General features: G+C 51.2%; 1 protein-coding gene across 1 annotated transcript; it reads right to left on the bottom strand.

Moving 5' to 3' along the window:
- Positions 1-2,677: 2,677 nt before the first annotated feature.
- On the bottom strand, positions 2,678-4,277 carry SYNDIG1L (synapse differentiation inducing 1 like). Its single transcript, XM_011370876.1, has 3 exons — positions 3,861-4,277; positions 2,995-3,135; positions 2,678-2,836 (listed from the first exon to the last, which is right to left on the bottom strand). Exons 1-3 carry the CDS (start codon positions 4,275-4,277, stop codon positions 2,678-2,680), a joined length of 717 nt encoding a protein of 238 aa, XP_011369178.1.
- Between the last annotated feature and the right edge of the window lie 6,031 nt (positions 4,278-10,308).

The following is a 10,308-nucleotide window of genomic DNA, read 5'->3' as shown; positions in this document are numbered from 1 at the left end:
AGAGGCAGGCCCCAGCATGACAGGGGAGGGAGCCCTGCCTGTGTTGCAGAGACTGAGCAGGATGGGCCCTTCCTAGGGGACTGCAGGGGAGAAAGTCCTAGGAGCTGCGTTTCCGATTCCATTTTCTCCTTCAGAGCTGGAATTTGCAGCTGGGGGTAGGGGTGTGTGTGTGTGTGTGTGTGTGCAGGGGGTGAGGGGGGGGGCGACGCGGTTTTGTGAAAAGCAAGAGGGAGCAGGACCAGGGTAGAACATAGGAAATCACTGGCTTCTCCCCCTTCTCGAGGCCTGGAGTGGTACTCTGGAGGGCTGGGAAGGAGGTAGAAATTGTCCGGGCTGTGAGGCAGCCTGCCCACCCTGGCAGGACCTAGACTGGTGAGTGTGCTGCTTGCTGCCCTTTCTGGGGCCCAGCCGAGCTAGTGATGGGGTGACTGCAGAGCAGCCATGGCTAGGGGAGACTCCTCAGCCACATGACTCCTTCACCTTGAATGTGCACGTGCTGCATGTGTGGGCACACATGCAAGTGTGCATGCAGTATTTGTGCATGTGTAGCCTGTGCCCATGTGTGTGTGCATAGGTACATGGCTGCATGCCTGTGCCTGCATGTATGTGTGTAGGTGAAGGCATATGCACATGTGTGCACACAGATGCTAATAAATGTGTACGTGCATGTATGTGTCTTGGTTTGGATTCCCCTAGAAGCTGACCCAGAGACAAAGATTTAATTGCTCCCCAGGGAGCTTAGTAGGAGAGTTAAGAAGAGTGAATAGGAAGGCAGCCTTAGTGCTCTTAAGTAAATTGTTACTGTGGGCAACTGAAGCACGATCTGGCTGGGGAGCCCCAGGAGCCAGTATAAACCACGACTAGTTTTCCCATCCAGAAGGAAGGAAACCTAGAGCCCAGATGTGGGCCTGACCTCCCAGGAAGGTCGCAGGAGACCACCAGATAGACGTGGGGATGGAGCTTGGTTCTGGAGAAGTGTGGGACGCAGGCAAAGGTGGAAGGAGGCGAGGACAGTAAGAGTCCCAGAGGGCACCAGGTGTTACAAAAGGTTTATTACAAGGATAAATATATACAATAATGGGACATTAAAACTGCTGATCCTGGGCCAGGGGATGCAGGGAGTGGAGGAGGGCTGGGTGATGCCTGGGGTGGGGGAGGATGGTAGGACACGGTGAGTCAGTGGTGAATTCATAGTTCCAGGCTCTGGATGGGGCCTGGGAATGACCAGGTCCCCAAATCATGCACAATGAGGTCCTGTAGCTGGAGCCCCCCGACAGGCCTGCCTCCCAACGTGCTGCCCTCCTGCCTGCGCAGATGTCTCTAAAATTCTGGATGTTCCCCCTAGTGGTTGGGGTGTTGAGAACCACTCTGAGTGGGGGCATCAGTGAAAAAGCCCCAAGGCTGACTGGAGGCTCATCACTGAACCCTCGGCATTCAGAAGTGGGAAAACATCACTGGTCTTTGAGAGACAGGCCCAACCTTCCTCTCTGAGCTGGTAGAGTCCTTAGAAATGGCTGCAATTTGGCTCCAGCCCGGATGCTCTAGGCATAACCCAAACAGCTTTGAACCCCCATTGGAAGGCTCCTGTCACACTCTTGCCTACAAATACTAAGGATTATGGGAAAACAAGTCTTTTAGATAAATCCTCATCCTTCTAGACCTTGCCAAAGGGACACTCCTCCAGGAAGCCTTCTTGAGCCCTGCTGGCGGCTCAGCAGCCATGCCAGCCCTGTATCTCTCAGCGAGGGTCTCTCCTTGCTGATTTCCTACCAGACTGGATCTAAGGCCCTGTGCGCAGTGGCCGGTGGGCTGATAGTACACTTTCTCCATTCACCTTTGATGGTGAATGGAGAAAGTGTACTCCATTCACCAGCTCAAGATCCCCTAGGAGGGGTCCAGAAAAGGATGATGGGAACTGTGGACCAAGGGCAGAGTGGGGAGTCCCATGTGGTTCAGCAATATTTCAGGACCTCTGTCATCACATCTGCTTTTTTGTTCCTTCACAGAGAAGCTCCAAGAACCTACCCTTGGTGCAGAGTCTACGTGCCTGAGGCTCCTCATCTCTACCTAGAATCCACAGTGTCTCACAAGCCCACCAGGAACATAAGCACCCTCCAGAGCCAGAAAGAGGAAGGGGCCCCTGTGCCTCTGTGTATTTCCCTCCTGGCTGGTGGGGTCATGAAGCCAAAGAGCGGAGTTGGGGAAGCTCGAGGTGTCTCCAGGGTGGAGACTCCTATGGGCTCAAAGGGCTGGGTCAGGCCCCCTGTCTCCCAGGCATCTGTTTCCCTCTCTGTAACCTCCTGCCCTTTCTCTGTGGAGAGGTTGGCAGAGTTGGATAGTGGGCTGCCTATAGGGCAGAGACCCTCCAGGGAGTGGGCAGACTGGGCTGAGCTCCAAACTGGAGCCAAGCTAGAGGCGGCCCTGCCTGGTTGGAGTGGCAGGCAGCCCTACCCTCTCCTCCTTCCCAACACAGCCTAGACTGGAGAGTGGTACCCCTGGCCCTGCGCTGGGGCTGGAGACAGTGGGCAAGAGGAAGTGAAGTTTGAGCTCTCCCCCCAACAAGCCATCCTCAGGGGTTGTCTTCAGGGGCCAGCACTCTCCAGAGTGTCTGCAACCTCACGCTCAGCTGCCTCTTCAGTTGAAGCAGGGGAGTCAGGATGCCAGTCCTTACTGGCCACTAACCATGGCCATTCTGTGACATGTAAGCTGCCAGAGCCACTACCACGGCCACATAGAGACCAGCCCCCACAGCGATGGAGAGTGTGGCCAGGAAGAGGGCCCGGCGGGAGGTGGTGTTGGCCAGGCGGAAGTCCCCCTTGGAGATGGCCTTGCTGGTCTGGGGAGAGAGATGTGCTGATAAAAGGGAGCATCCCTACACCCAGCGAAACAGCCCCAGCCCACCAGGCCCTGATCCCATCATGCAGACGCTTCTGCCAAGCCCTCCAGTGGAGGAAGGTGGCCGGAGAGGAAGGCCTGGGCCCCATGTGCTCTTACCCCCTGGGAGAAGTAAAAGGCAGCGATGCCCAGTGGCCAGAAGCAGCAGAGCATGGAGAAGATAGTGAGCCCCAGGTGGTCCCTGGGGGGCAGCGTGAAGAAGTTGTCTTCACTCTCGCTCTCTGTCGAGGTTGCATCACTCTGCAAAACACGAGTGGGGCTTGTGACCAGGCCCAGGATTACCCAGTGGCAATGATGTGAGGCAATGGGCCGTCTCTTCTGCTGTCGATGGAAGTGTGGGTTGGGCTTGGCACTCTCTGCCAAAAGCCTTAACAATGACCCAATGATTCCATCTTTAGGAAGTTATCGCAAGGAAAGAATACAAGTATATGTGTACAGGTAGGCTCATCATTGGATGGTCATTGTGAAAGATCAGAAACAATCTCAGTGCCCAATGATGAGGAGATTGAGTTAACAAGTGGTGGAAGAACTTATAATGGAATACCAGGTAACAAAAATCACCTGGTAAAAAAGACTGAATTACATGGAGCAATACTGCAATATGCTGCTTAGAGAGAAAAGTCAGGTTATAAAACTAAGTACAGCACGACTTCTCCTGGGAGTAGGGTGAGAAAACGACATGAATAAAAAAAGACTAGAAGACCATCCACTAAAATAATAATGTTATCTTCCAGTAGCTTTCTGTATGAAGTGTAAATTACTTCTATAATTAAGAAAACAAGAACAATAAATGCTATTTAAAAATTAAATAGTCATTCCAAGCTAGTGTTTCTCAAAGTGCGGATAGCACTTGTGTCAGAAGTGCCTTTCCTGGCAATACAGATTCCTGAGCCCCAAGCAAGGACTAATTAATCTCATCAAGTAGAAGTGGGCCTGGAAACTGTATTTGAAGCACATGTACTCACCTCCTCCTCCTCCTGGTCATCCTCCAGGCCCTGCAGCTCCTCTTGGACCCCATAGGACACAGTCTGGATGGTGACATCCTCTTCCTCTTGGCTAGGTTCTGTGGACCACTCCATGGGCCCAGGCTGGGGCTCCCTGCTCTCTGTGAAGCTGGTCTCACAACTGCCTGCCTTGGGCTCCTTGACCTTCTCCCTCCCCAAGAGACAGCTGGGCCTGTACCAGGTCTCCACGGCCAGCTGTAGGGACCCTGGGTCCAGGAGCTGGTGGGCTCGGGCAGGGCCAGCACTTCCCAGGAGGTAAGAGTAGAGCTTCTCCTGGCATGACCAGCTAGGTGAGGCCTCAGGGTAGGGGTAGGGACCATGGAGATGGGCGGGGCTCCGTGGCAGCAGCGGGTTCTGTAGTTCACTCAGACTCTCCATGGTTCTGGGGGCCGCTCCAGGGAGGGGAGCCTGGGCCAGCTGAGCAGTCCTCAGAGAGCCTGCTGGGAGTGCAAGACAGAGAGACACTGAGGCCAGTGCATTGGATGCAGGACCAGAAGTGGTCAAGAACACAGGTTCTGCAGTCTAACTTGCCACAGACCCTGCCTTTAACACTGGCCAGCCATGAGATCTTGAGCTGTCTGTCTACTTTACTTCTCAGAAACTTCTGTTTGTCTGTGAATTGGAGATAGCAGCAGTACCTACCTCAGAGAAATGGTTCATCCATTTATCCTATCAATGCATATTTATTGAACATCAGCTCTGTGCCAGGCATTGTATAGACGCTGAGAACATGATGGCGAGAAAGGCAGGAAGGGGGAGAGGGAGAAGGATACACGCTTTGTCTTCACGGAGCTTATAGTCTGGTAGAGAACATGGCTGCCCTGAAGGAGAAGTACAGCAGGGGTATAAAAAGGCTTGATGGACAGAACTCACACAGAGGCGCAGGAAAGGCTTTGGAACTGAGATCTGAAGGAAGAGGACAATTGGACAAGGCGAGGGGAGGGGGAACACATTTCACGCAGAAGCCAGATAAAGGGTGGTAAGTCTGAGGGTGTGGAAGAAGGCTGGTGTGGCTCAGGGTACAGACAGAGACGTGAGGTGGGCTGTGGGTCCAGACCATGCAGCCCCGTTGAGGTCTAAGGGGGCTTAAGGGGTCTCGGCCAGGGTGATATGATGAGATTTGGTCCTGAAGCTTTTCCATAGCTGTGTGTGGACAGTGACTTGGAGAGGGCTAGGTTGATTGTGACACCATTGAGAGGCTTTGCCATGGTTTCAGGTCAGCTGGGGAGAGCTGGGACATAATGGTGGGGAGATGGAGACAAGGGCACAGGCCTTGGGAGATATTGACAGGACTTAGTGACAGATAGGATACTGTGATGAAGGAGGGTTTGTTTTAGGGTAGGATGGGCCATGCTTACCTCAGACCTCTGTATGTGCAGTGCTTCTAGCTAATAGCTGTCAGCTCTTCCTGGGAGAAAATGCTTTCCCTCGAGCAAGTTCTAAGGTGGATACGCTTTAGCTAATCTCCCCTCTAAGGTCAATTGTGACTTTGGGAAGTTCCTGTGGGATCTAAGGCAGAGACTCCTGGGTACTGAGGTCTGGACTTACATATCCCATCTGGAAGTATAGACACACTCAAGGGCTACTTCCTCCTACTTCAGCTAGCCCTGAGCACCTACTGTGTACTTGGGAAGGGTGCACAATAGGTGCTCAGGGCTGGCTGAAGGAGGGAAAGGCAGCCTTTGAGTGTGTCTACAACAGATCCACACACACTCTGGGGTGTGTCAAGTAGAGTAGAGTATGGAGAGAGAATGGGTAGGCCGGGTGGTCCCCGAGACTGGCTCTCCCCTTCCAGGCACATCATGAAGCTGGAGGGTGACAGGATCATGTCTTTCTCTGGATTTGCAATCCAAAGATCGGAGAGTCAGTCCTGACCTTGATACTTCAGGCAAGTTTTCATGCTCTTCTGGGTTTCCTCATGCAGATGATAATCCCTGCCCACAAGGTTGTTTTGAGGATCCAGTGAGATGGCTGAGATGCGAGTGCGTTGCGGGTTTTAAGTGGGAGGGGCTGCTGTTCTTACTTCTAGGTTTAAGTCTTCACCTGCCCAGGCTGGTTCTGGTCTAATGGTAAAGGGAAAACTGGGAGAGATTTCTGCCCCCAGGACTGGATTTATCTAGGCTCCTTTCCTAGAAGAATTCACAGCCAAAGCCTGGCAAAGGACCATTTCTAATTCTACCCAAGACAAATGGCTGGATTCTAGAAAGCTGTTATTAGGAAACCTGAAGACAGAGCATGGCCCCAGAAAAGCCAGAGGAGAAGAAGGGCCAAGCATTGACAGTATGTCCATGGGGGGCTGGGCTCCCTGGCTGGCCTGCTATGAGGGAGGAGGGTGGGCTGTTGCCTGGCTGGGGACAAAGAAGCAGGAAGAGGCTGCCCATGCTTCAGACTCTGAGCCCCTGAGAGGTGCGGCCTCTGGAGGTGGGGCTCCAAGCATGTCTAATGAAGAATCTTGGAGGGGCGCAAAGCAGGGCATGTGGCCCAAGTGTCCAGCTCTTCATAATGGGAAGGCACAGATGGTGCTGGAGACACTGGGCTGCCATGCACCTGGGGGCCCTGTTGGCGCATTAACCAGCTGCGAGTTCCACTTGGGCTGTCACCAGCTGTGGCAGAAGCTTCTCACATGCAGAGATAGCATGCCGGCTTGGGAGTGGGTAGAGCTTAGGTCACTGCTCTCTGGTGCTGACAAATATAGGGGCCTCACTATTCCTCTCTCCTCCTTCTTTTCCAGAGGTCAAAAACTGCAGGGAACCCCTTGGACTACAGTAATGTGGAGGGGTTTCTTCTTGAAGGTGGGGAGCCAGGAGTGTCCATGACAGAGGCCTTACTTAGCCAGGCTTGTGTCTGAGCTCCTCTGGGCAAATTCCCAGCAGAACTGGTATCTTCTGACCCCCAAGAGCAGCTTCATAGCCTCCTATACACCAGCAGAGTGACCCACAGATGTGGAGTTGAAGGGCATGTGGTCATAAGGCTCATGAGTCTGAGAATCAGGTACAATGGGGTTCCATTCCTGATCCACGCCCATTAGCTTTTTGACCTGGCACCTTAGTTGCCTCATCTGTAACAAGACGGGTTGAGTTAGATGGTCACTGATGTTGATGGTGGCACTAAAATTCCATGATCCTACTCAAGGAGTCCCATAAAAATGAAACCCCCCCACTCCTCGCCCCCTTTCAAGAGTCAGGGATAGATGAGTAAGCGCAGAGCCCAGTGGGGTGCAGAGTCATCTCCTCTAGCTTAGCCCCTCAGAATGTGTCGAGGAAGGCAAAGAAAAGACAGGACATCAACTTGCCGGATGGGCAGTGAAGTCATGAAGTCATCTCCCAGCTTCCCAACTCTTCTTGGGCTGCCCAGTCCCAGCCCTGTCTGCCCCCATCTCACCCAGCCTCTGGGGTCTAGGACATGTCTCCCAAGTGTCCCTCAGCCTCTCCTCCAGTTAGTCTACTTTATGCCTCCTCTACTTATAGCATTGAGGGTCCTTGTTGCCATCCGTGTGGGCAGAAGTATGCAGGGGGCTTTCAGAAGGAGTGGATTGGGAAGTACCAGCCTCAGGGTCCTCAGAGCAGATTAACGCATCAAACTCACCCCTGCCCTCTGCCCTGCTTCACCAGGAGGCCTTGGCAAGTCACCTGTCCAATCCCCCGGAAGGAAGGGAAGGATACTTGTGGCCAGGAATCAGGCCCTGGAGCTCTGGAGACTGCGGGGACATTTGTAGGGCACTTTTCAAGGACAGGCAGGGACAGCTGGGTCCCAGCTTATCCTCCTGCCCTTGCCAATAACCTTCTCTTCGTCAAAGTACACCTAACTAAGCTTCTGGAACCCAACCCACACAGCCTTTCCTGGATTGCAGCCACCCCCTCCACGCACATACTCTGCCTTCGGGCAGGGCTTCTCAGCACTTCATATACAAAGATGTATGATCCTTGGTTTTCCATAATAGGGGTAAACTGAAAGCCACCTGAATGTCCAACAATCGAGGACAAGTTAAATAAATTATGGTGCAACAATACAAGGTTGTACTAAGCCTTCAAACAGGTTTACAAAGAGGAATGACATGAGAAAATGCTTATTGCAGATTCAGTGAGAAGGCAGGAAAGAAAACGGTGTGTGCATGTAATCTCAACTCCGATAAACTGTCAACAGCGATTATCTTGGAAGGTGAGAGCATAGGTGCTTTTTTCATATTCTTTTTCACACCGTGTTTTTTTGGTTTTCCACATTTATTTTTTACAATGAGCATGTACTACTTTTAAATGAGAACAAATTAAGTTCATAGATTTATTATGAGCCAAATTATCCAAAATCGGTTTAAAACTTTCCCAGGCTGGGTTCTGGGTTTAGAGGCTGAGCACAGCATCAAAATCTGCCTCGACACACCCAGATAGGTATGTACCTGCGCGCGCGTGTGCACATGCGCACACGTGCGCGCGCGCGCGCACACACACACACACACACACACACACACACACACACACACACACTTGTTTACTTCCATAAAGCGATCAAGCTAGGGGCTGCAGCACCTGTTCATAGTAGCAGCCAAGGGTCACAATTCTCTAATAGGTCATGTTCTCCCCATAACCTGCTAGGGCCACACAAGAGTTCACTAAGCTGATCTTGGAGACCAGGCACTAAGTTCTGGGCAGAAGGAAGGGGTGGCAGGTCCCTAGGTACAGCCTTCTCTGCCCTTGGCCTGGCCTGACCTTTTGCCCTGGTTGCTTAGGGCTACCTCTCCTTGTTCCCTGGACTAAGGCACCAGTATTAAAGCACAGCAATTTCCATTTCCACCTCTACTGCCTGGTCTCCTCTAGACTATGTGTGCCTACTCTGCAAGAAGTATTGTGTGCCTGCATACTTGCTGACAAGCATGCCTTTATGGGAGAGTGTCTGCGTATATGTCCACACAGTACACTCTGCTCCATAGGACAGACATGAGATATCTGGGATTCTGAAGCTAAGAAGATTGCCCCAAATTGTGCACTCGGGGCTAAAGTTATGGGCCCCATAAGAGGAAAGGGAGAGAAGGTGGATCTGTGGGGCCACAGCCTCTGGTTTGTTTTCTTTGGAGCTGAGAACTGAGCTGGATCTTAAGATTTTCCAGTCCCTTATTTGGGGATGGAGAGCACACTGCCACCTCCCAGACCAGGGACAGAAAACCATCCAGGAAACCAATGGAGTCCAATTACAGCCTCCCACTGGAGTCTGATTGCATTGAAGTCCAATCAGACAGTGCAACATCAGTTTGCTGATCTATAAAATGTATGGAAAAGGTAGAAGGAGTTGATTTTTAACAGCTCAATATGACCCTGAGATTCTATTGGGAGAAGAATCATAATAACACTTATTGAGCTTTTTGCCACGTGCCAGACACAAACTATTCTTAATGCTCGTTTTGACTCTATGATTCTAGTGGAAGAATAACAGTCGAACAGGGGCTTCCTCTTCTAACTGTGGCAGATGAACCTGTGTCACACCAAACCTGCCAATAATAGCTTTAAAAGCTAGGGGAAAATAAGAAGGCATCAAAGAATCACCAAGGAAGCAAGAACTTGAAGGATCAACGTGCCAAGATCTCAGAGGAAAGAGAAACACAGAGAGGTAAGCCTTACCCTTGGCACTTCTTCTAGCAGTATCAGAGACTGGGGAGAAAAACGAGTTCAGGGCCTGTTAAGGAGGAGGGCCCCCCCAAAACACCCTCATTTTCAACTGGGGCCTCTTTAGGGCTACCCCTAGGAATAGAAGCAAACCAGAAACCAGACAGAAATTAGGCTTTGAATCCGCTCTATCCCTAATTGGATTAAGGTGATCTGCGCGCAGCCTGGCTACCTGCCAGAAGCAAAAGTTGTCTCGGGGCAGTGGCTCTCAAACTCTAGTGTGCATCAACATCACCCGGAGGTCTCGTTAAACCCAGAGTGCTGGCTTCCACTCTCGCAGTTGATGATTCCTGGATGGGCCTGGAATGAATGTTGGTAACGAGTTCTCAGGTGATGTTGATGCTGCGGGTCCAGGCACCTTGCTCTAAGAACCACTGCTCTGATAATCACTGAAAGAAGAGTAAAGGAACATATAACCAGTAAGAGACAGGGAATGTGACACATTAAAAACATTTGATTTATCCAAAAAAAAGACAAGAAAAGATAGATAAAGGAATACAGAACATGTGAGACAAATAGAAAACAAATAGTGAGATGTTAGACTTACACCTGACTATATCAGTAATTACATTGAATGTGAATGGAATAAAATTGCCCATAAAAAGACAAAGATAGTCACATAGCATATTATTCCATTTATATGAAATTCGAGAGAGGCAAAACTATAATGACAGAAAGTAGATCGGTGGTTGTTAAGAGCCAGGAGTCAGGGGAGATTGGCTATGAAGGGTCATGAGGACTGTTTGGATGATAGG

Source organism: Pteropus vampyrus, unplaced genomic scaffold (assembly GCF_000151845.1).
Source record: "Pteropus vampyrus isolate Shadow unplaced genomic scaffold, Pvam_2.0 Scaffold177, whole genome shotgun sequence".
NCBI classification, from domain to species: Eukaryota; Metazoa; Chordata; class Mammalia; order Chiroptera; family Pteropodidae; genus Pteropus; species Pteropus vampyrus.
This window is presented reverse-complemented; position numbering and strand designations above follow the sequence as displayed.

Bases quoted from the DNA above. Each gene is read 5' to 3' on its own strand.
- SYNDIG1L (XM_011370876.1), bottom strand. From the start codon at position 4,277: ATGGAGAGTCTGAGTGAACTACAGAACCCGCTGCTGCCACGGAGCCCC. The intron at 3,136-3,860 runs GTGAGTACATGT...CGTGTTTTGCAG, and splicing joins ATGACCAGGAGGAGGAGGAG to AGTGATGCAACCTCGACAGA. The intron at 2,837-2,994 runs GTAAGAGCACAT...CTCTCTCCCCAG, and splicing joins CCTTTTACTTCTCCCAGGGG to ACCAGCAAGGCCATCTCCAA.